General features: G+C 39.7%; 2 protein-coding genes and 1 pseudogene across 9 annotated transcripts in view; 2 read left to right on the top strand and 1 right to left on the bottom strand.

Annotated features, from left to right (window-relative positions):
• Positions 1 to 2,082, bottom strand: part of TTC23 (tetratricopeptide repeat domain 23) — a 117,439-nt gene extending 115,357 nt beyond the window's left edge. For 2 of the 5 annotated variants that reach the window (XR_004057369.1, XM_010382155.2), the window contains exon 1: positions 29 to 451. The gene's annotated coding sequence lies outside the window, so the exon portion shown is untranslated. Of the gene's footprint in view, positions 1 to 28; positions 452 to 505; positions 684 to 2,010 lie in introns of those variants that run through there. The other 3 variants (XM_010382156.2, XM_030930949.1, XM_030930950.1) reach the window with 3 other exon arrangements.
• Positions 2,083 to 2,218: 136 nt separating this feature from the next.
• The window catches only part of LRRC28 (leucine rich repeat containing 28), a 131,510-nt gene continuing 107,718 nt past the window's right edge, over positions 2,219 to 26,010 (top strand). For all 3 annotated transcript variants that reach the window (XM_030930505.1, XM_010382152.2, XM_030930504.1), the window contains exons 1-2: positions 2,219 to 2,397; positions 6,736 to 6,963. In XM_030930505.1, the coding sequence (XP_030786365.1) occupies positions 6,796 to 6,963 (168 nt within the window). In that variant the 5' untranslated portion in view covers positions 2,219 to 2,397; positions 6,736 to 6,795. The remainder of the gene's footprint in view (positions 2,398 to 6,735; positions 6,964 to 26,010) is intronic.
• Positions 8,240 to 11,233, top strand: LOC104677185 (annotated as a pseudogene). Its single transcript, XR_750017.2, has 2 exons — positions 8,240 to 9,368; positions 9,510 to 11,233. The product of XR_750017.2 is annotated as an endoplasmin-like (transcript).

Below are 26,010 nucleotides of genomic sequence, written 5' to 3'. Positions count from 1 at the left end.
GTTAATCTTACTATCTTGCCTCCTTTACCTTTCAAAAATCCACTGATAATCTGGGCATGATGCTTTCAAACCTCACCCTAAAGAGAAAAATACTCTGGGAACACTTCTTCCTGCTATCTTTAAATTGTGCCTGTATTTTTCTCTGCTTTTCTTTTGACACTCAATCACTCCTTTAAAACTTGTAAAAAAAAACAACAGCAACAACAACAAAAAAAACCGTAAAAGTTTCTGTAACTCTCCAATCTCCAACTACGTCGTAAAATCCTTTGCCGGTTTACCCAGTCTGCTGGGGGGAGGCTCACGTTTCTTTTTCGAGCGAATGACAGTTGTCTTGGCAGCGTGACTTGCCCTTTTGGTTCCTGCTTTATCAGTTTGGTGATTCTTTGTACAGATTGATAACCATGAAAAAGCCTAAAGCAAGGCAGTTCCGGAGCAGCTTTTTCCCGTAAAGCAAGCGGGTACCTCACAAAACTCCAGGCAAAAGAATGAATGATAGGGCACTCACCAATAGCGAGTGGAGAAGATTATTTTGTCGAAGTTTGCAAACCAATCCTTGGGAGCCAGAGGTGGGAATTTTAAAATGAGTTCTCTTCCTTGGAATTTTCTTAAAGTGATATCGCTGCCTGTTGCTATTGAAGTTTGTCAAAGAATGTAAAATCACCAGCTTAGAGAATTTTTTCCCCCTTCAAGAGAGACAAAACGTGCAAATTGATTCTCTGCAAATTGGGAGAACTTCTAAGAGTGGGGTCATAGGATACTCTCACATATAATCACTTGGTAACTTTTGTGTCAATTTGGGGAGGAGGTGAAAGTAATTTTAACATGATTCATTTTTCATGATCAAATATCAGATATTAAATTAATGCATTAAAAGCGGTATTCTCCTTTTAAAAAAAAGAAATGAAAACTAAGAGGCTAACATTATTTTGAAAAAACTGTTCTATTGTTAATCTTCTTTCTTTTTTGGGGGGTGTAACTCTTCATATATTAGCAGCAAGTCTTATTATTTGGGTTGACCACAAAAGTATCTTTGTTTTTACACAACATGTGGATTTCCTCATTTTAAGACCAGCAAAAAATTTGAGTGCCACGAATTCTTAGGTATTATGAAACTATCTTAGAAATACATGACATATACTGTGCTCTCTCTATACCTGAGTAGCTCTTGAAGACCAGATTTAACAGATAACTGATAAATATTTTATTATAACTCATACCTTGTTTTGAAACCAATGTTTTTTATTTAATGTAACTCTGCTTTCTAGGTTATTCATCTCTAAGAGTAATTAAGTCAGCCACTGTAAAACTGCTTCATTACAAAGTTAAGGTTCCTTGACAAGGAGCCTCGCAAATTATAGACAGGCTTTTCACGGAACAAAAAATATCAGCGATTGTAGTAGAGGAAAATACTTTAAAACCTTCATTTCAGAAGGAAATCTGTCATATTGAGACACTTTAAAAAGTATCTCTTAAAAATGTTTCCGAACTTTTAAAATGCTTCCAAGCATTTTAACAGCATAAAATTCTTTCTTTGATGCTATTTCGCTGACATAATTTTCGTCTTGAAGAAATACATAACGACAGCCTACTCAGTCATGCTAGGAACTGTCATTGTATATAACTCTCTAAATTGTTCCTGTCCTTTGTAGCAATCTTTTCTCACAATAAACCTTGGGTGCTTGAAGGGCAGAGACTAGGTTACCTCCTCCTCATCTTTGTTATCTACCAGTGCGCAGTGACCCCTTAAATCCAGTGCTTAGACTCACTACTTGCTAACATTGGCTTCCTTACATAAACCCACTGGCCTGTTTTTCAACCGTCAGACTGGTGCTGTTAGTCCCTGTGTCACGGGATTGCTGTCAAGGGTTCAACGAGATAATCTATAAACAGCTCTTAGAATGAACGCTCAACGTGTGCTACTGAATGAGAGGCCGAGTGACTGAATGAATGTATGAATGAAGGAACAGGCCAGTAAACGGCGGCTCCCGAGGTTGGAGCTGGCTAAATTACCCCTTCAAGACGCTAAACAAAAAGCCACTCCGTCGACATCAAACCCCACGCCGGAGCCGGAAGCAAGAGTAGAGCCGCGGGCGGGGCCAGCATAGAGGAAGTCGCGCTTTCGGCCAATAGACACATCGCTTGGCAAACGAACATTTTCCCACACCTATCGTGAAAGCGCGAGAACACAGGGGGTTATCGCGAGGTTCTCTGCTCCTCTCCCCCTCCCTCTTTTCCAGCTGCCTGTAGCACGGTTCCGCTCCGCCCCCGGAGCCCCGCCCCCGACGCCCGGCGCTCCGCCCCGCCCCCGCTCGGCTCCCTGCCCCGCCCCGCCCGCCGTCTCCCGCTTGTCTTCCAGCGCCGCTTGCGCTCCGGAGCGCTGGCTCTGCTGGCGCTAAGGTGAGTAGAGCTGTCCGCCTCGTCGGGTGGTTCAAGTGGCAGGGCTTTCTGACCCGGCCCCCGGGGGGGACGCCCCAGACCTGGTCCTGCCAAAGCGTCCGAGTCGCGGCGAGTGGGACAGCGGGGCCGTCCGGGCCTCTGGTGGCCACAGCTGCCGGGTCATTCTCGCACTCTGCGGCCTGCGGCCCCTGGGACCCGAGAACCCTGATACCGGGTCCGTGAAATTCCTGCTGCTGGGCTCGCTGCTTCCCAACTGTAACGATCTCAGTGGCTGGCTAACTCGGGCGAAACGGCGTGTGTTTTGCCTAAGACTCTGCCAGTGTTTGTTATCACAGAGCTGAGAAAATAGCCATTTACAAATGCTTTTAATGTGTAGCTCATAGTTCTCTCATCTCCAGCGTTAGGAAATTGGAATGCGTATTCTACTAAATTGAGTACGGGCAAGTCAGTCTAAGGGACTCCTTTCTTTCAAAATATTCCTTAATATGTGTGGAATTTTGGTGAGAGGTTTTTGATTTTTTTGTTTTGTTTTTAATAAGATAGATTGGTGTTCACCTGTCAGGAATCTCGTGTGTAGGTGCAGCTGTATACAGCTGATATTAAGTAATACTATTTGCCCTAACTACATAAGAGGTAGTATAACTATACAAGAGGTAGTTTGCTTAACTAGGTTAAGATGTAGTAAAGTGAAATGGAGTAAGAAAATTACCTTGCTAAAGGCTGTGTATGGCCCGTGAATGCATACTGCAAAACTATGAGCATTGTTGATGCTTTATTGTCATTATTGGCAGTTTTAGGATTTCATTTGTTTAGATTTTATCTCCCAAACAGCCTTTGTAGCAATTTTAACAGAGTGTAATGGTGTTGTTGAGGCAGCCAATCCCAGCCAGAACATTCAGAAGGAAAGCCGTCAGGTTACAGGGAATCTCTTACTGAATCTTGCCTCAGTGAGTGTGGTTTTGCATTATAGGGCGGCGGTGCACAGGCTTTGCAGTCAATTCACCTGCGATGGAACTATGGCATGTTACCCTCCGAGAAACTCAGTTTCCTTCTCTGCAAAACGGGCTACATATGTCTATTGCAATACACGGTTGTAAAGATTAGACATCCTTGTGGCATGTAGCAAGCGTATAGGCTCTATCCGTGGTGTTGACATAGGTGGATGAAAAATCAACCTTGCAATGTTCTTCCACATGTCATCAGATATTAGAAGGCTTACTTTAAAATTTTATTTTAAGTTCCTGGATATATGTGCAGAATATGCCGGTTTGTTACATAGGTAAACTTGTGCCTTGGTGATTTACTGCACCTATCAACCCATCACCTAGGGATTAGGAAGGGTTACTTTTAGTTATTGTGCTAGATGCAGGTATGCAAGCCTGAAGAAAACAACACAGTCCCTGCCCTCAGGATTTCTAAATGAAGGGTTTATTTGCAGGCTTTTTGGCTTTATTGACAATAAACAGGTGCAAGGATAAATATTTAAGTGACAAATTGTGAGGAGTCCTACGAAGAAAAAACAAACAGCCAAGTTCCTCTGAAAGAACACCAGGGGAGTACTTTGGGATAGGGAAGTGATTTTTGTTTTTTTTTTAAGACCGAGTCTCTGTCGCCCAGGCTGGAGTGCAGTGGTGCGATCTCGGTTTACTGCAAGCTCTGCCTCGCGGCTTCAAGCGATTCTCCTGCCTCAGCCTCCCGAGTGGCTGGGATTACAGGCACCTGCCACCACACCCAGCTAATTTTTGTATTTTTAGTAGAGATGGGGTTTCGCCAAGTTGGCCAGTCTGTTCTCAAACTCCTCACCTCAGGTGATTCACCCTCCTCGGCCTCCCAGAGTCCTAGGATTACAGGTGTGAGCCACCGCGGCTGGCCTCGGGAAGTGATTTTTATGTTGAAATCTGGAGAATGATGGGAAATTGCTTTCTAGGCTAAGAGGAGAGCAGCAAGTGCTGTTAGGGGTTTGGTAGCTTTAAGGATTGGAAAAACCCAGAAGCTTGGTGAGAAGCCAAGCAGAGTTGCTGGAGAAGTGGGTGGGGGCAGATGGTGAGGCACCTTCAAGGCCTGGTATGGGTTTGATTTTCTGAATAAGAGGTTTCTGAAGGGTTTATTTAGTAAGATGCGTGCTGGAAAGAGTGAGATGTAATTGGATGTACATTTTTAAAGGCCCACTGCTGGGATTAATGAGTTGAAAGTGACTAGAGTGGACACAGGGAGACCGCTAATACAGTTGGCCAGGCAGGGAATGACAGTGGCTTGTGGTTTTGGCAGATGGAGAGATTTGGATGGATTTGAGATGTCTTTGGGAGATGGAAACCACTAGCCTTGTGATAGATTGGAGGTGGTCAGAATATGAGAGGATGGAATCATTCATGACTTCCTGCTGGTGGATGGAGGGGTGGGTCATTTATTGAGATGGGAAAAACTATGGAGATTCGGATTGATGATGAAAATGGAAAGCTCTTTGAATGTGTTAAGTTTGAGATGGTTGTGAGACATCTCAACTGCTAACAGTTTACTAGTTCAGTGAATAATTACCTATAAAGTTTCATTTTCTACACAGAATCATTGATGTTATTTGTAGTCTACTTCCCTTTGCTTTACAGGTAGGAGAATTAAGATGTGGAAAGATATATCTTGTACAAAGTCACATAATATATCTCATAAAATAGGTGTGTAGGTGGAATAAATGTGGGAAAGTATTGGATCCTTATGTTGCTTTGGAAATAGTTAATATTTCATACTTTACCTTTTTATATAAAATGGCAAGTGCTAGCTCATTAGCTAGGAATTAGAATTTGGAAATAATAAAATATAACCAGAAAATTACAGAACTCTTGTTTATTGAAAGCTTATGTTGCTGCATTTTGTACTAATTTGGTATTAATTCCCAGTGAAAATCACTTTCCTTAAGAAAAAAAAATATTGAAAGGTACTTTCCAAGAGAGAGTTGGGAAAAAGTGCTGAGGAAAACAGTCAAATCTTTAAGCAAAGCTCAACTTCTTTGTAGTTGTTTCAGCATTTCCTTAGTATCCTGTGGAATCTTGTGAGTCAGTGTCTGTAAAGAACCCAAACTTTGAAATTCATTGGACCTGGCATCAAACCCTTGCTTTTATCCCTTGTGAATGGTTTGACCTTGGACAAATTACTGAAGCCTTTAGTTTGTTTCTTTTTGTGTTAACTGATGGTGAAGTTTGTTTTAGCTCTGTGCCTAGTGGATAAAATGGCAAATGTTACTTGTGTTCTTGCCCTTGTCGATTTTGGAGCCAGAAGAGAATTTATAATAATCTGCCCTGGACTCAGGCCTTTAAACCAGTACATTAGTTGCTATCTCCTTTCTGTATATTAGGCAACTGGAGACCCAGAGACGTTGTAGTATTATAGAATAATACAGGATTCTTGTTTCCGAGTGCAGTGTTTCTTCTTTCATTGAAATAATTTAAAATAATGAAACTGTGTGGCCCTGGATCTATTTCTTTGATGCCTCTGATAATCCATAAAACTAAAAACAAAGAGGCGAGGCACAGTGGCTCCCACCTGTAATCCCAGCATTTGGGGAGGCTGAGGTGGGAGAATTGCTTGAACTCAGGAGTTTGAGACTAGCCTGGGCAACACAGTGAGACCCCCATCTCTACAAACAAATAATTTGCTGAGTGTGGTGGTGCTGCCTATAGTACCAGCTACTTGGGAGGCTGAGGTGGGAGGATCACTTGAGCCCAGAAGTTGAGGCTACAGTGAGCTATGATTGAGCCACTGCAGCCTAGCCTGGGCAACAGAGTGAGACCCTGTCTCTAAAAACAAAATAAGAAGAAAGAAAAGAATAAAGAGATAAAGAAAAAAATCAGAATATAGGACAATATTTACATACTAGGAAGTGAAGAAAATGAAGCTATTAATGCTCTAGATATAAATAATATATATTTTAATATTTTTGAAGTACCTTACGCTAAATACAAAATGAGGTAGTTCATAAAAGAAATGGGGTTTGCTGCATTTGATTTTTAAGCTTCTCCTTTGGTTGCATGTTATGAAACTGGTCACTGTTTTTCTTAGACAAGGGTTCCTATCTCAAGTGCAAAAACTATTTTTTCCATTAGGACTATTTCTAATAAGTAATAAATATTGCTTAATCAGAGTATTTTTATTAATTGTTATTCATTTTAATCTCCTCCTAAATATGTGTGACAATTTTAGTTGTTATGAAAATAAAATGTAGGATTGAACGTATTAATGTAATTATCTTTTTCAGTGTCTTCAAGAAGCTCTGGGTGCTAACTGGTTTATGTGGCAATGCTTGTAAAAAAATCTTATAATGAATAAATTTTCTTGTTCTCTTTATAGAAATGGACCAATTTTGACAAGATATAGTGCTGCAGTGTGCCTGATGGGATATATTCAGTCATGGCATCTGAACTTTGTAAGACGATCTCTGTGGCAAGGCTGGAAAAGCACAAGAATTTGTTCTTAAATTATAGGAATCTGCACCATTTTCCATTGGAGTTACTGAAAGATGAGGGACTGCAGTACTTGGAGAGACTCTATATGAAAAGGAACTCCCTGACAACCTTGGTACAGTATTATATTACACTACAAAAAATTATTTATACGTGTGGTCCTGATCAAGATACATTTACATACCCTAAGGCATTCAGACCAAGACTTATATCCCCTGTTGTTATATATACGGTTAATATAAATGCAGACACAGGGGTTTCTCATTGGCTATGAATTTGTTATCCAAGTTCGTGCAGTTATGAAGTTGCAAGGGAAGTTGTGAAGGAAAGCAAAATATTCACTCATGTATGACTTATCAAATTAGTACCCATTAAGAAACCCATCTTCATTTAGCATGTGCTTCTGTCCTGACTTGTAATTTGTTTGTATGTTAAGCTTCTCAGGTGATTCTTGGATATTACAGCATTCACCAGACCAGTTAAAAAGTAAACAAGAGAAAGACCAACAATGCTTTTGAGATACAGGTATTAAAGGGAGAATGATTTGAAAATTAAAGCATTAAGAGAGGCACTAGGGAAGCTTAATGTAACTTTTGAGTGTTTTGAAAACAAAACCTTTATGATTGCCCTGTGAAAATCAAATGACTTTGAATTGGGCTAGCATACAATTTTTTGGAAAAAATTTTGCCACAAAGGCAACATTTAATTTGCTCTTTTTATGTTCTAAGAATAAGCACATAGTTTTCATTATAATCTGAATTGTATTACATATAAGATAAACTAAAAGTTTTTCAAAAGAATGTCCAAATCAAGCCTTTTATTCCTACTATTTATTGTAAAACTTGGACTCTGTATTAAATGGATTTACTTTGTATGGCCTTTTCTGGTTATCACTTAACCTTATTTGAATCTTGTTCTTGAATTCTAGTTCTTACTCATTTTAGATGATTTATGAAATTTTGCTACTTTGTGAATTCACCCATTCTTCATTCCCTTCGCTATATTGGACTTTGCTAAATATCTGGAAAGTGTATCTTATTGGCTTCATGTATATGGCATGTTTTCCAGGAAAAGTTTTATTTAATCTGTGTACAATGCCTGTAGTGGGTAGAAAGCATTGTAAAATTAGTTTATCTTTGCTCTGTCTGGAAGTAAATAGATTAAGTATGTTTTGTTCTTTTGTGATTAGCATATTGGCATATATGTTGAATGCCTACTTATATTTCTGAAATTAGATTTTTCAGTTTTCCAACTTGGAAAATCTATACGCAGTTATAGGAATCCTTTTTTGCAAAGTCATCATCCCATGATATGAAACCATACTAGTATTTTTTTAACCCTTTAAAGAGAAGTGGTATAAGAAATATTTTGACAAGGATTATAGCCTAGATTTTCCCATGTTTGCTCTTTATGTATAAAGAAAAATTTGTGAGTGGATTACTTATTAACTATCTGCCATAGCCCAATGGGGTAGACTTTGTTCAGAGAATTTACCTTTGCTTATAAAAGTCAAATTTGTGGGTGGACCATGCGGCTGGAGGTGTGACTATCAACACAGGAGTGAGAGGGTGGAGGCAGCTCTTGCGGTCGAAAGGGACTTGAGACTCACCAGCCGCATGCCATGAAGGCCCTGTGGGTGCTGGGCCTCTGCCATGTCCTGCTGACCTTCGGGTCGGTCAGAGCTGATGATGAAGTTGATGTGGATGGTACAGTAGAAGAGGATCTGGGTAAAAGTAGAGAAGGTTCAAGGACAGATGATGAAGTAGTACAGAGAGAGGAAGAAGCTATTCAGTTGAATGAATTAAATGCATCATAAATAAGAGTCCGAAAAGTTTGCCTTCCAAGCTGAAGTTAACAGAATGATGAAACTTATCATCAATTCATTGTATGAAAATAAAGAGATTTTCCTGAGAGAACTGATTCTGAGGCTTTAGATAAGATAAGGCTAATATCACTGACTGATGAAAATGCTCTTTCTGGAAATGAGGAACTAACAGTCAAAATTAAGTGTGATAAGGTGAAGAACCTGGTGCGTGTCACAGACACTGGTGTAGGAATGACCAGAGAAGAGTTGGTTAAAAACTTTGGTACCATTATCTGGGACAAACGAGTTTTTAAACAAAATGACTGAAGCACAGGAAGATGGCCAATCAGCTTCCTGAATTGATTGGCCAGTTTGGCGTCGGTTTCTATTCCACCTTCCTTGTAGCTGATAAGGTTATTGTCACTTCAAACACAACAATGATACCTAGGACATCTGGGAGTCCAACTTCAGTGAATATTCTGTAATTGCTGACTCAAGAGGAGACACTCTAGGACGGGGAACGACAATTACCCTTGTCTTAAAAGAAAAAGCATTTGATTACCTTGAATTGGATACAATTAAAAATCTTATCAAAAATATTCACAGTTCATAAACCTTCCTATTTATGTATGGAGCAGCAAGACTGAAACAGTTGAGGAGCCCATGAAGGAAGAAGCAGCAATAAAAGAAGAGAAAGAAGAATCTTATGATGAGCTGTAGTAGAGGAGGAGGAGGAGGAGGAGGAAGAAGAGGAGGAGGAGGAGGAGGAGGAGGAGGAAGAAGAAGAAGAAGAAGAAGAAGAGGAGGAGGAGGAGGAGGAGGAGGAGGAGGAGGAAGGGGGAAGGAGGGGGAAGGAGGGGGAAGGAGGAAGAAGAGGAGGAGAAAAGAAACCAAAGACTAAAAAAGTTGAAAAAACTGTCTGTGAATGGGAACTTATGAATGATATCAAACCAATATGGCAGAGACCATCCAAAGAAGTAGAAGATGGATACAAAGCTTTCTGCAAATCATTTTCAAAGGAAAGTGATGACACTGTGGCTTATATTCACTTTACTGCTGAAGGGGAAGTTACCTTCAAATCAATTTCATTTGTACCCACATTTGTTCCACATGGCCTATTTGACGAATATGGATCTAAAAAGAGCAATTACATTAAGCTCTATGTGCGCTGTGTATTCATCACAGATGACTTCCATGATATGATGCCTAAGTACGTTAATTTTGTCAAGGGTATGGTGGACTCAGATAGTCTCTCTTTGAATGTTTCCTGCAAGACTCTTCAGCAACATAAACTGCTTAAGGTGATTAGCAAGAAACTTGTCTGTAAAACTCTGCGTATGATCAAGAAGATTGCTGATGAGAAATACAATGATACTTTTTGGAAAGAATTTGGTACCAACATTAAGCTTGGCGTGATTGAAGACCACTCGAATCGAACACGTCTTGCTAAACTCCTTAGGTTCCAGTTTTCTCATCATCCAACTGACATTGCTAGCCTACAACAGTATGTGGAAAGAATGAAGGAAAAACGAGACAAAATCTACCTCATGGCTGGGTCCAGCAGAAAAGAGGCTGAATCTTCTCCATTTGTTTAGTGACTTCTGAAAAAGGGCTATGAAGTTATTTACCTCACAGAACCTGTGGATGAATACTGCATTCAGGCCCTTCCCGAATTTGATGGGAAGAAGTTCCAGAATGTTGCCAAGGAAGGAGTGAAGTTTGATGAAAGTGAGAAAACTAAGGAGAGTCATGAAGCCGTTGAGAAAGAATTTGAGTCTCTGCTCAATTGGATGAAAGATAAAGCCCTTAAGGACAAGATTGAAAAGGCTGTGGTATCTCAGTGCCTGACAGAATCTCCATGTGCTTTGGTGGCCAGCCAGTATGGGTGGTCTGGCAACATGGAGAGAATCATGAAAGCACAAGCGTACCAAACGGGCAAGGACATCTCTACAAATTACCATGCGAGTCAGAAGAAAACATTTGAAATTAATCCCAGACATCCACTGATCAGAGACATGCTTCAACGAATTAAGGAAGATGAAGATGATAAAACAGTTTTGGTTCTTGCTGTGGTTTTGTTTGAAACAGCAATGCTCCAGTCAGGATATCTTTTACCAGACACTAAAGCATATGGACATAGAATAGAAAGAATGCCTCGCCTCAGTTTGAACATTGATCCTGATGCAAAGATGGAAGAACCCAAAGAAGAACCTGAGGAGACAACAGAAGACGCAGAGCAAGACAAAGACAAAGACATGGATGTGGGAACAGATGAAGATGAACAAGAAACAGCAAAGGAATCTACAGCTGAAAAAGATGAATTGTAAATTATACTCTCACCGTTTGGATCCTGTGTGGAGAGGGAATGTGAAATTTAAGTCATTTCTTTTGGGAGAGACTTGTTTTAGATGCACCCCACCAGTCCCCTTCTCCCTGCACTGTTAAATGTGGTATTATCGGTTACAGGAAGAAGTAGGTTTTTTAGTTGAATTTTTTTAACATACCTTATTTGTACTGTTTAACTGACTATTCTTGATGTAAGATCTTGTCATGTGTATAAAAATAAAAAAGATTTCCCCCACACCAAAAGTTAAACTTTTGGTCTTGTCATAGTTTCTCAGCTTCAGTTTTTTATTTATGAAAATAAGAATCTACTGCCCAGTAAATTGATGTTTATAATAGCTCATGGTAATACATTTTATTTCTCTGCAACCTTTTTAATCATCAAAGATTACATTGTTGTATATGTTTATAATGATGTATGTATTTTACTTTAATTGTTTTCTCTTAGCTGGAATATTTGATTTATGTATATCAAAGAACTTTGTAAACTATAAAGTGCTGTACAGATATGAGGAGACGGTGGGAATAGTAGCAGTCATCCCAAGGCCTGCCCATTGCCTGATTATATCAGATACATGACAGCTTACAGCACGGTTTTTGAAAACAGGTAAAACATTACTTTTCCTAGAGTGCTCAAAACTAGTAGTGATTCTTAGGGCTTTTGGAATATTTGCTGATGTTAAAATATAGTTCCTAAAAGAGAGTAATATGTGCAATTTTATTTATAACTGCAATACTGTCCAAAACTGGGGAAAACATTATTGAAAATATATAGTATCTCGAATATATTATTGCTTAATTGGCCTTTTACTTACAGATTTTAAACAAGCTTGGGAATCTGTCAGTCACTTCCATGTTCATGTTGTTTTAGTGTTTCTTAACATTGTTTTTTTTGTTTCCTGTTTACATTTTTGTATGTGTGTTAAATGCCTTCTCTCAGCATTTTCCTCCTTTCCTCTCCCACCCCTCAGCATATTAGGCCTCTTGCTGAGAAGAGAAGTTGTCGCTAATACACAACCTCTACCCTTCTCCCTTTTGCCCCTCAGTTGCTCAGAGCCATGTAGTGGGCTTGTATTTGTAGGATGATTGCATGGCAAAAGTCCAGAACTTGGCGAATGCTCATATTTAGAACTAAAGCACAAGAAAAAGCCTTTCTGCACATTTGAAAGAATAAACTTTGCAATTACAAAACTGGTATATGCCCTTATGTCAAACAACATAGAGGAGTATCTGGAAAGCAATCCTCTCTTTTTCCAGTTTGTGAAGCAACCAACATAAATAGTTGGATTGTATCCTCTGCTTTGGTTCATTCATGCTGCCATAACAAAACACCATAAAATCAGTGGCTTATAAACAAATATATTTCTTATTGCTCTGGAGGTGGGGAAGTACAAGATCAGGGTGCTAGCAGATTCGGTGTCTGGTGAGGTCTCTCTTACTGGATCGTAGATGGTGCCTTCTTGCTGTGTTCTCACATGGTGGAAGGGGTCAAGGGTCTCTCCCCGACCTCTTTTAAAGGACACTGATTCCATTCATAAGGGCTCTGCTGTCATAATCTAATTGCCTCCCAAAGGTCCCACCTCTTTTTTTAATTTTTATTTTATTTTTATTTTTTGAGATGGAGTTTCACTCTTGTTGCCCAGGCTGGAGTGCAACAGCTCTATCTCGGCTCACGGCAACCTCTGCCTCCCGGATTTAAGTGATTCTCCTGCCTCAGCCTCCCAAGTCGCTTGGATTACAGGCATGCGCCACCACGCCCAGCTAATTTTGTAATTTTAGTAGAGATGGGGTTTCTCCATGTTGGTCAGGCTAGTCTTGAACTCCCGACCTCAGGTGACCCACCCACCTCGGCCTGCCAAAGTACTAGGATTGCAGGCATGAGCCACCATGCCCAGCTGGTCCCACCTTCTAACACATCATCATCATGGGGTTTAGAATTTTAATGTATGAATTTGGGGAAACACAAACATTCAGACTATACCACCTTCCACCTCCTTGCTTGTGTTTATGTAATTATATATATATTCTGTTTGTATTTTTCCTTTTTTAATAACAAAAATAAAATCATACATATTTCTCTGGAAGTCTCTTTTTTCATTTCATGCTATTCTCATTCCACTAACCTCTAGGCCAGTAGATATATGTACATTCTTGTATGTATATGTATGTTTATATTTAGGATAGCCTAAAAAGTAGGATTGTTGGACTAAAGGGTAGACATGTTTTATATTTCAAAATACTTTTGGCCAGTCATGGTGGCTCATGCCTGTAATCTTAGCACTTTGGGAGGCCAAGGCGGGCAGATCACTTGAAGCTAGGAGTTTGAGACCAGGCTGGCCAACATGGTGAAACCCCGTCTCTACCAAAAATACAAACATTAGCTAGGCATGGTGGTGCACGTCTGTAGTCCCAGCTACTCGGGAGGCTGAGGCAGGAGAATCACTTGAACCTGCAAGGTTGAGTTTGCAGTAAGCTGAGATTATGCCACTGCACTCCAGGCTGGGCAACAGAGTGAGACTTGGTCTCAAAAAAACTTTTTTTAAAGCAATATTTGATTAATCATTTATTTGTATAGCTGAGAAACCTTAAAACTTTTTGTTTTGTTTTGAGACAGGGTCTTGCTCTGTTGCCCAGGCTGGAGTACAGTGGCGTGATCCTGACTCAATGCAGCCCTGACCTCCTGAGCTCAAATGAGCTTCCTGCCTCAGCTTCCTGAGTAGCTGGGACTACAAGCACACACCACCACACCATACACAGCTAAGTTTTACAACTTTTTATAGAGATGGGGTCTTGCTGTGTTGCTCAGGCTGATCTCGAACTCCTGGGCTCAAGTGATTCTCTCGCCTTAGCCTCCCAAAGTGCTGAGATTACAGAGAGCCACTGTGCCTGGCCAGAACTTTCTTTTTAAACATAAGCTGGTTTATATTGAAATCTAGTTACATAGTTGATAGGTGAACAAGAAGTAGTTGTGGGGGCCGGGTGCAGTGGCTCATACCTATAACCCTAGCATCATTCAATTAGTGTGGATTTGTTGAGTACTTACTGTGTACCCATCATTCTTCAAGACATTGACGATAGATATGTCATGGAACAGCTGCTTCTTCTCATGGAATTTTCATTTGTTGGCATTCAAGTTTAAGGGAAAAAGATGAACTAAGACTCAGTGGCACAATGTTCGAGGGACAAGTCTACATACCTGTTTCGCTTGCCTTGAGCAGTGGTTTTATAGGTTCTATTGGAAGTAAAAGCTCAGGGCCACAAAGAAAACGAGCACTCAGAGAATTTCTCAGCAAGGCCAATTTTCTTCTGTGGAAGGGTGTTGCTCATAGGCTTAGCCACCACGAGAACACACAGAACAAAGGAGAACAACGCAGATTCTGTCCTGTGTCTTTCCCTAATTGGCTGAGGTTGGACCACACAATCTAAACTAGTCCCAATTGGCTAAACATTTAAACTTTCTTAGACAAGGTAGGCACGTGATAGAGGAGAGAGGGAGGGGAGGAAGGGGTCACCTACAGGTGACTAGAAAGCTAACCTATTTCCACATAAGGAAACAGGGCTGTGGCATGTCTAGGCATATTTAGACAGGTTAAAGCTCAGCAAAAGGATGAAGTGGGGGCTGGAACTTGGAATAAATAACAGGGGAACTGGACAAACTGTTTGAAGAGGAACCTAGCTGTATCTAACAGTTCCACAGAACCTCAGGTTTACTGAGCAGTGCTGAGGTGGGGACCGAGCGATAGTCTATCTCCACTTAAGCGGAAGCAGCTTTTCTTTTGTTTGAGTATTGATGTTCTCTATGGAAACCCCCACATAGATGGGATACGCAGAGAGGACCTCTAGTAAACAGATGGGTAGATAGGTCTTGAAGTTTGGCTGTGATATGGGATGGGCATAGTGGGAGGGAATTTGACAACAAAGGAGATTTTTCTTCTATTCTTCCCTTTTATTTTCCCTTTCCTTTCCCCCCTCTCTTCTGTTTTCTAAGAGGACAAAGTAAATGCTGATAGGAAGTTCCCATTAGACAGGAGTTGAACCTCTGGAAAAAGGGAATAATTAAAAGTCCAAGTTTGCTAAGAATGGGCTCCAGAGTACACATGGAAGGATTGACCTTGGGAATATATCCTTTCCTCCTTTGTAAAAGTAAAGAAAGGGAGGACAGGTGGAAAGACAGATGTACACTGAGGGAGAGAGAGGCAGTTGAGAGAGTTTTTATCTGATGCGTTTACCAGGTCAGACCATCTGCTTGGGAATGAACATTTGGGGAGAGGGCAGGTTGGAAGAGTCACATGGCAGTTTGGCTAGAGAAAGATAGAATTGTTGGGTGTTATTTATAAGCAGTTGGTGATTAAGCTTATGGTGGAATCTTCTGCTTGTTTAGGGAACTTTCTCTTGCTCTACTCAGCTGTCTGAGGTATGGAGAAGGAAGACTGTGGCATTCATACAGATTTAGGTTTTTGCCAGGTGGGTGCAGTACAAGTACAGAGAGACTTAAGGTTTAGGATTTGGCCAAGAGAGTGATATAACATGAAATCTGAGCTGGATTGGAGACAAATAAAGGAAGAGTGAATACGGAGAATGGAGGTGGGCCAAAGTACCCATTGAAGTTGAAGAACTGCTGTATTGGGTAAGCCATCTGGGATATGGGACATTTTGGTGGCAGAAAAAGACTGTGGTCATGGAGAAGTTTCTGATGATGACACGGTCTGAATGTGCAAGGTGGAGGGGGCTGAGGTGGGCCTTACAACCTTCCCTGCTTTGGTACCTGTGGTCTTTGTAAGTAGGAGAAGGAATATAGCTTGGAAGCAACAATCACCAGTCCTTTCTAAAATTCTGAAGTTCCTCAAGGGAGGAAATTAGTAGTGGGAGCATTTCAGGGCTGCAGTCCCGGGAAGTGGCTGTTTCATGGTTTGGTAGCACAACTCAGGACTGAGAGGTAAGAGATCAAAGTCCTATGGCTTAACCTCTTTGGACCTCAGTTCCTTTATTTACAATAAAAAAGGCCACAAGAGACTTTGAGGAAAGTATAAAATCTCAACCTGGAAGCAAAATCACTTAATGAATCTGTCAACTTCTTTTCTTAATGGGAACAGTTGGCCTTCCTGAGGAAATGAAAGAGTAACTTGCCCAAATACTGATAGAGCTTTTACTACTTGCTTATTTTGTAAATATGAATGGACAAGAAAGAGGTATCTTTTTTTTTTTTTTTTTTTTTTTTTTGAGACGGAGTCTCACTCTCGCCCAGGCTGGAATGCAGTGGCGCGATCTCGGCTCACTATAAGCTCCGCCTTCTAGGTTCATGCCATTCTCCTGCCTCAGCCTCCTGAGTAGCTGGGACTACAGGCGCCTGCCACCACGCCCGGCTAAGTTTTTTTTGTGTTTTTAGTAGAGTCGGGGTTTCACCATGTTAGCCAGGATGGTCTTGATCTCCTGACCTTGTGATGCGTCCGCCTCGGCCTCCCAAAGTGCTGGGATTACAGGCATGAGCCACCGTGCCCAGCCAGAGGTATCCAAATTTTAATGAAAGAGAGAGTTTGGCTTATAGCTAAGCAACAGGAGTAGATGGATCCTGATTAAGCGGTTAATTTATGCAACAAGAGATAATTTAACTTAAAAATTATATTCCACCAAGTGAAGGAAAGAGAGGTCTGTCAATCGTATTCCTGAATTGGGCTGGGAAATGAGACAGAGATGTTTTTTCTTTCCTATTAGCCCAGGAGAAAAACATTCCTGACTTTCTGCTTCAAATATGAACAGGCAAATGAAAAAAGAATACAGATAGCAAAAACACATAAAAAGATGCACAACTTGGCCGGGCGCGGTAACTCAAGCCTGTAATCCCAGGACTTTGGGAGGCCGAGACGGGTGGATCACGAGGTCAGGAGATCAAGACCATCCTGGCTAACATGGTGAAACCCCGTCTCTACTAAAAAAAATACAAAACACTAGCCAGGCATGGTGGCGGGCGCCTGTAGTCCCAGCTACTCGGGAGGCTGAGGCAGGAGAATGGCGTAAACCTGGGAGGCGGAGCTTGCAGTGAGCTGAGATCCGGCCACTGCACTCCAGCCTGGGCTACAGAGAGAGACTCAGTCTCAAAAAAAAAAAAAAAAAAAAAAAAAGATGCTCAACTTTTAGAGGAAATGATAAAACGCTAATCATTTTTACCTATCAGATTGGCAAAGATTAACACCTAGCCAGGCATCGAGGCATACCAGCTACTTGGCTGAGATGGGAGGATCATGTGAGCCCAGGAGTTTGAAACCAGCCTGGGCAACACAGTAAGACCTTGTCTCAAAAAAAAAAAAAAAAAAAAAAAAAGATTAACACCTAGTGTTAAGGATAATTAATACCCAGTGTTGGGTACAGTTGGGAGAAGATACTGTCACATACTCTTAATGGAAATTAATCTTTTTGTTGGGTGGTTGGGCCATGTCTAGCAAAACTGTACATGGATATGTGTTTGAATCGGCATTTTCACTTGCAAGAATCTACCCAATAGAAAAGTCTGGTGAACAAGAATGTTCATCACAGAATTGAATATGATGAAAAATTGTTGAAACCTCAATATTCATCAATATTGGATTAGTTAAAATCTGATAGCAGCTAGCACTGTTTGAGTCTGTACCAAGTGCTCAGTTTTAAGCAAATGGCATGTATTATTTAATCCTCAGGACAATCCTATGATATAGGCACTATTATCCTTATTTTATAGACAAGTAAACTAAGGCATAGAAAGTACATCAAACTGATAGTGATTACAGTTGTAGATGGGTGGAGAGTGTGAGGATAGGGGTGAAGGCTGAAAGAAACAGAGCCTTACTTAAGTGTTTACAGGAAAAGGGAAAGCCCTACTAGTAAGTTTGGTTTATATTAGTTTCAGTAAATATTTATTTTTATAGTTCAGAGTCAGTTAAAATAAGATGGTTAGAATACAGTACCACTAAGGTTTTATCAAGCTTTCTAATCAGTGAGTCTAAATATTTTGATTTACAGTGATGCATATGTTTATGCCTTATTGACATAGATGACTCTCTTAGCTGGTGGCTAGATGAGAGTGAGAGAGGCTGATGGCTAGGAAAGTCACAACTCTATCTGCCACCCCCCCACTTGAATTTGGTAATAGTAGGATCTGGATCAAATAAGGATCAGAACACCGTAAGGGGAAAAACAGTAAGTTAAAGAGATGGCCTAAAAGAGCATCATACAGCCAAGTGCGGTAGGAAAAACGGAGCGGGAATGAAGTTTTGTTGTTGGTTTGGTTCATTTTGAATTCCAGAGCAAGGACTTCTTGTTTTTCTCCAGTCTGTTGGATCCTTGCAGCTTGAACTGCTGCTAGGATGCAGGACCTCCATAATTGCCATGATTGTACTGTTCTTGAGCTGGCTCTGTATAAAAGCATCTCTGTTTTTTAAATTGACTGTGGAAATATGTGAGTATATTAAATAGTAAAGCATTCTAATGGTCTGTTAGTGTTTTAGTGTTTGTATGTAATATGTGGTACTGTTCTGGAAAACAGCCATTACATTTATCCTGTCTTCATAATACACATGTGCCTGAAAATTAAGTTTTGTTACAACAACTTATTTTCCTGTTGAATTTTCAGAGTTAGAAGCTTTTCTGTCATTGTTACCGCTTCCTTGTCAGTAATGTGGAACAGTGACTTCTTGTCAAATAATTAAGAAACTCAAGCCTCTCATATGTCATAAAGACTTTCATTTTTCAGGAAAATGAATGTCTGTTCCATAACTCTATTTATGGAGTCATAGGATTTTAAAGCTAGAAGCTTTATTGATAATGTAGATAATTTTTCTTTCTGAAGAAACTAAGAAGAGGATAATGGTTGGTCCTAAAGTCACTTTTATGGCTTTTCAGTGCAAAAATAAGGTCTCCTAATTTGTGGTCCAGTTAGTTTTGCTTCATTTTAATTCTGTAGATATTTATTGATAACCTCTTCCTAGTCTAGCACCACCATGCTGTTAAAATTTAACCATGTTTATCCACTGTATAGAAATTAAGTGCTGCAATGTTAAGTGAATTTTCCCAGTTAATTTTTGTAAAGCCTGTGTCTGAGTTTTCCTGTGAATAATAGTCTAGCTTACTAGAAATATTTTTAAAACATGTATCATTCTTTGTTTTTTAAATAAAATATAGGGAGCCTGACTTAGCATATACCCTGTAATTTGTAGTTTCTGCCTAGGGAATTAGGAGGGGGACAGTTTAGAAAGAGGTGGCAGGGCTAGGGGTCTTTTCCTTAGAACAGACCATTTTCTTGTATACTTAAAGGGTGTTATTTGCAAGCAAAAGACTCAAAACCATTGGTATATGTATGTTTCCACAAGTTTAAATTCATTTTTCAGGCATTCACTATAATGAGGCACCTGTGTACTAGAAGTGAGACGCCAGTGTCTAAATGTTAGTCCCATCGAATCAGTCAACAAATACATACGTTATGTAAGTAAAGGCACTTGTACACTGATCTTGGAACATGCTCCCCACCCCACCCCCCCAAACCAAACAGTTATGTCATAAACTTACAGAATTGTTCAAGCTAGGCATAATCTTAAATCATTGATCTGGCTTAATGGGAATGTGTTTGGTATTCTATTTTTGTGTGTATTTTTATATTGCTTTGAAAATTTCATTTATAAAGTCATACTTATGGCATGTTTATTAAATAGGATTTTTAAAAAATAAAAAGCTAGGTAAGACTCTTGATGCTTATAACCTCCAACCCTTGTTTCTGACATTTATATAACTTTCGGTTTTAACAAGTATTTTTAAGATAAACACTTCAAGAGGCATTGCAGCAATTTTTGATGCCTGTTTTTTCTTTTGAAAAATCTTTTCTTGGCAATCAAATTTCTATCAAATTCAGAAACATTTTATTTTTGTAAATGTACTGGATGTATAGTGTTTTTTTATTTTGAGCTCATTCTGTAAGTTTTTGCTAAGTTAAAAATGTCAGTCTTGATGTTTGTTTTATGTTTTTTGCCAGAAAACATTTGCAGTTTTGAAGGTACTTAAAATATTTTCGTTTACATTTCTTAAGATGACAATTTTAATCTCTATAAATGCTAAGCAAATACTTTCATTTATTTCTAAGAAAAATAATCTAAAACATCATTCATATAGTTAAGTAGTTATTCTTTATGTTTTATATTTGAAAGAGCTGAGTTTAAGTGAAAAATCAGTAGTGAATATAAAGGTATGAATTCTGCACACTTTACCAGCCACATGTGCTATTAACTTTTTTTTTCTTTGGAGACAGTGTTTCACCCAGGCTGAAGTACTATGGCACGAACTCAGCTCACCTCTGCCTCCCGGGTTCGAGTGATTCTCCTGCCTCAGCCTCTCGAGTAGCTGAGGTTACAGGCACCCGCCACCACGCCTGGCTAATTTTTGTGTTTTTAGTAGAGATGGGGTTTCACCATGTTGGCCGCGCTGGTCTTGAACTCCTGACCTCAGGTGATCCACTTCCCTCAGCCTCCCAAAGTGTTAGGATTACAGACGTGAGCCACCGTGCCCGGCCTTAACATTTAGATTAAAGTGAAATAATATTAAAACTTCAGTTCCTCCATCACATAACCACATTTTAATTGCTTCGTAGCCACATGTGGCTAGTGTCTGCCGTATTGGACAGCACAGATAGAGAATGTTTCCATCATGGCAGAGAGAGAAACAAAGGAAAATGAGTAATAATTATGAAGTGAGTCAAGAGACAAAGGTAATGGTAACTAGGACCCTGAAGGCATTTATGCTACTGCGGAAGAAGAAAGAATGCTGGTTCCCTCGTTCTGTACCATTAGCCTGCTAGGGTTTCCAATTCCTCTGTTGATAAATATTGCTCTATGACATATATACAAATGGAGGGAAATACTGGAGAAGGAATGCGCAAGTTGAAAAGAGGTCTACCACAGTTTTAAAAAATCTGGACATGTGGTATTTAACTCATGCCGTGTACCTGCTCAGAAGCAATAACATCAAATTATTGATCCAACTAAAAAGTTTGTTAAGTGTGTTGTGGTAGTTTGTGAATGAAGTACTTTTTATTCCTTCAGTACCAAAACTTCATTAACTTTTTAAAAATGAAAACCAATTTATTGGGGTGAAACTGACGTAACATAAAATTAATCCTATTGAAATGAACAGTAGGATTCAGTACATTCACCGTGTATGCAGCCGCCTCTGTCTAGTTCCAAACATTTCATTCACTCCAGAGTAAAACCCCTCACCCATTAAGCAGTTTCTCCCCATTCCCTCGCCCCCACCCTCAGCTCCCACACCCAGCCCTGGTAACCAGCAATCTGTTTTCTCTCTGGGTTAACTCTAGATATTTTATATAAATGGGATCACAAAATATGAAACTTTGTGTATCTGGCTTCTTTCACTTAGCAAAGTGTTTCCAAGGTTTATCCAAGTTTTAGCATAAGTCTCTACTTCATATTTTTGTGTGTGTGTGTGGTTCAGTAGGATCCCATTGTATGGCTATACCACCGTTTGTTTACCCATTCATCTACTGATGGACATTTGGGCTATTTCCACCTTTTAGCTATTGTGAGTAGTGCAGTTATGAACATGAATGTACATGTTAAAGTACCTGTTTTCAGTTCGTTTAGGTATATAAATAAGAGAGGAATTTCAGGGTCGTATGATAATTTTATGCTTAATTTTTTGAGGAACCACAAAACTTTTCCACAGTGACTGAGCCATTTTACATTACCGCCAGCAATGCACAATGGTTCCAGTTTCTCCACATCCTTGCCGACACTTGTTATTTTCCATTTTTTGTTAGTGTTACAGCTGTCTTAGTGGGCTCACTACACCTCATTGTAGTTTTGATTTGCATTTCCCTAATGCTAGCATCTTTACATGTGCTCTTTGGACATTTGCATATCTTCTTGGGTGAAATGTCTGTTCAGATCCTTTGCCCATTTTTTAATTGAGTTGTCATTTTGTTGTTGAATTGTAAGGGTTCTTTTTATAGTCTGAATGCTAGACCCTTACCAGATACATGATTTGTAAGTATTTTCTCCCATTCCGTAGGTTGTGTTTTTTACTTTCTTGTAATGTCCTGTAATGCACACAAGTTTTTATGTTTTGATGACATCCACTGTATCTTTTTTTTTTTTTTTTTTTTTTTTTTTTTTGAGGTGGAGTCTCACTCTGTTGCCAGGCTGGAGTGCAGTAGCGCCATCTCGGCTCACTGCAACCTCTGCCTCCTGGGTTCAAGCGATTCTCCTGCCTCAGCTTCCCGAATACCTGGGACTACAGGTGCGTGCCACCATGCCTAGCTAATTTTTATATTTTTAGTAGACATGGAGTTTCACCATGTTGGCCAGGATGGTCTCCATCCCTTGACCTTGTGATCCGCCTGGCTCAGCCTCTCAAAGTGCTGGGATTACAGGCGTAAGCTGCCGCATCCAGCACTGTTTTTTCATTTATTTATTTATTTTGAGATGGAGGCTCACTCTGTCGCCCAGCTGTAGTGCAGTGGCACAATCTCAGCTCACTGTAACCTTCCCCTCCTGGGTTCAAGGGATTCTCTTGCCTCAACCTCCAGAGTAGCTGGTACTATAGGCACATGCCACCATGCCCACCTATTTTTTGTGTATTTTTAGTAGAGATGACGTTTGACCAGGTTGGTCAGGCTGGTCTCGAACTCTTGATTTCAAATGATCCACCCACCTTGGCCTCCCGAAATGCTGAGATTATAGGCATGAGCCACTGCACCCGGCCAGTGTGTCTATTGTTTCTGTTGCTGTTCATGCTTTTGATGTAATAGCTATCAATTCATTGCCAAATCTAAGATTATGGAGATTTACTCCTATGTCTTCTTCTATGAAGTTTGGTTTTAGCTCTTAAATTTAAGTTGCTGATCCATTTTGAGTTAATTTTTGTATGTGGTATGAGATAGTGGTCCAAATTCATTCTGCTTTCTTCTACTTTTTATAACTTCTATAAGAACTGAAATGCATTTAATCTGTGACTTCTTTGAAATGTGTTGTTAGAAGCCAGGATGGAGCAGGTTTTTCCGAACCCTGAGTCCTAGTGGCTTATAACAGCACACATATTTCTTGTCTACACTGTACTAGTCTCTCAGAGCCTGGAGCCTCTGCTCAGGAATGAAGCTGACAAAACGTCCAGCATGTGGTGGTCTCTGTGGAAGGGGTGAGGTCTTTTGTGCTCCATCATGTCAAGGCTTCCACTTTGGCTTAATTTCACTGACCAAGCAAGTTACTTAGCCGTGGCCAGCTTGATGAAAGATGTGCAGTCCTAGCAGGTGTTCGGAAAGAGAAGGAAACAAAGTAGGTAATGCACAGTGCCCACCAGAAACTATCACTGAACACGATGGTGTTTGCAAAATATTTGACATATTTGTTCCAAGTTTAAAAGTTTTAAAACATTCCCATTTAAGTGGAGTCTAAAAGGATATGGTAAAGCGTTATTGATTCAGAATTTGGGGTAGGTTTTATACTAACTGTGCTTGCTGAAGTTTACTTTTTCATTATTGTAAAGAAAAGTTGTTTAGCTAGATAGTAATGTAAATGGGATTTTTTTTTTTTTTTTTTTTTTTTGAGACGGAGTCTCGCTCTGTCGCCCGGGCTGGAGTGCAGTGGCCGGATCTCAGCTCACTGCAAGCTCCGTCTCCCGGGTTCCCGCCATTCTCCTGCCTCAGCCTCCCGAGGAGCTGGGACTACAAGCGCCGCCACCTCGCCCGGCTAGTTTTTTCTATTTTTAGTAGAGACGGGGTTTCACCGTGTTAGCCAGGATGGTCTCGATCTCCTGACCTCGTGATCCGCCGGCCTCGGCCTCCCAAAGTGCTGGGATTAAATGGGATTTAATGAAGAGAATCCTTGGCTTGATTTAGAAAAACAATTTCTAGGTAATTTAGTAGGAGGTATTTGAGTACATGTTATATTCATTTGATAAACTTTTCTGTTTCAAATAGTGAAACAAGAAGGCAATAATAGTAATAGATTTGAGAAGCACTTTAAGACTATTGCTTTTATCAGGATTTTAAATGTAAAAACATTAAAACACTTCATAGCTTGTAAATCCTATGGATTAGGATACACTAATTTGTGTGACTTCCATAATCCAACATTAGAGCTTGGTTACCCACAAAGTAACAAAAATTCTGACATTAATTTCTAGTTGTCTAGTCTCTTACATGCTGTATCTAAATTATAGAAGTATAAAAATTGAAATGTATAGCATTTGTCAGCTACATTGCTAAAAATATGGCATTAGAAAACAGAGAGTGATATTATGGAACACCGGTAGGTGTCAGTCACAGCCTGTGCAAGGGCTGATTATTTGCCAGGAGTTTGGGGCATCTATTCCTAAGTGTCTGTGTGTTTTAAGGCATTATTCTAATGAACTGCAATTTTCTCAAAGTGAATGTGCTTATTTTTAAATAAAAACACAATGTACCTACTTGTTAATAAAGACATAAAGATGCTCTATTGGCAGCAAAAGCATCATTTCAGTGCTTAATTGTGTGTAGAGCTACAGCTCAAAAGTACTAACTAGTTTGTCATGGAAAGATTAGAATGCTATTTGATGGAGCCGAGTAGACATGCAGAAAGAATGGCCGTGGAGTGTGTGAATTAGCCAGATAAAGTATTGATATTAGCAGATGAAACTAGGTGAAGGTCTAACAGTCAAACAGCATTTCTTTTTGGACAAATCTTTCCTTTTTATAGGAACAGCTATAATTAAGGCCCTCTACCCACTGGTTCCCTAATTTTTCTAGGATGCTTTGTATGTATGCCCATGAACGGAAGTGTATAGTCTCAAGGGAGATACTGATGATAAAAACAAAACACTCCAGGGATTTAGACGGATCCACAAGGAACATCTGAGAAATGACTAGTTTTGAAGGACCTTGTTGCATATATCAGTATAGAAACTTGGGGCAAAAAGAATCACAGCTTTCAGCATTTGAAAACGAAATACAAATGATACTGATAAGAGTGGGTACTCAAAAATGCTTCCTTGATTTCTTAACAATATTCATATTCAGTGATACTTGGTTATCACAAAAGGGAAGGATATGTATATATAAACAGTTTGGGATACTGTTGCTAACTATTTAAATACATCAGTATGCCAGTATGACATTAATAATGACATTTTCTGGTTTAAAATAAACCAGTGATATTCCATTGTGTTCAGGATTTTTTAAAAGCTATTCCTTAGTATAAAATATAAGCCCTTAGTGATCTGTTCCTTGCCATTCTCTGTAAAATCATACATCTTCATACCCAATGGCCCAGACATACCAAACTAATGTCACTTGTCCTAGTGAATGTTTAGATCTCAAATTGTATACAATTGATTATAATCAATTGTATAACAGCTTATGCTGCACACAGCAGATCTTAAAATTCAATTTTAATTTTTTTCAATTATAAAAGACACATGCTCATTGTTAAAAATCCAAGTTTCTCTATGAAAAATTTCTTGGTTATTTAAAATAGTCAACTTTCTAGTCCTTAACACATTAGTTTTTCTATTGACATGATTGTTTTTCTAACAGGATTTTTGAAAATGTAAGATTTCTTCGGAGTGCTGTTATGTAGTTATAGCAGAATGGATTGTATTTGCAGTTTCCCAGTTGTACCTTGTTTTCTTTTGGCTTTTCATATGTTGCTTCTTGTGCCTAGAAAGCTGTACAGAATTACCCTCCTCTCCATTCCATGTCAGCCTGTTATAATTTATGTCTTTTGGAACTCGGGTCAGACCTAATGTCTTCTAAAAAGCCATTCTTGATTCATTATTACTGATACACAGTTTACCCTATAGTATGCTTGAATGTAGATGAAAAAATTAGTTTTGACTCAATGTGCTCCTCCAGCCTTTTGACTCTTTCTTTTCGTATGTGTAAATTTGAACCCCCTGTGTGTGTGTGTGTGTGTGTGTGTGAGAGAGAGAGAGAGAGCGAGAGAGAGAGAGATATTATATGTGTATATATGCATATATCTGTGTGTGTGTGTGTGTATGCGGACTGGC

This window comes from Rhinopithecus roxellana, chromosome 5, assembly GCF_007565055.1.
Source record: "Rhinopithecus roxellana isolate Shanxi Qingling chromosome 5, ASM756505v1, whole genome shotgun sequence".
In the NCBI taxonomy this organism is placed as follows: Eukaryota; Metazoa; Chordata; class Mammalia; order Primates; family Cercopithecidae; genus Rhinopithecus; species Rhinopithecus roxellana.
Note: the sequence above shows the minus strand (reverse complement) of the source record. Positions and strands in the feature narration are given on the sequence as shown.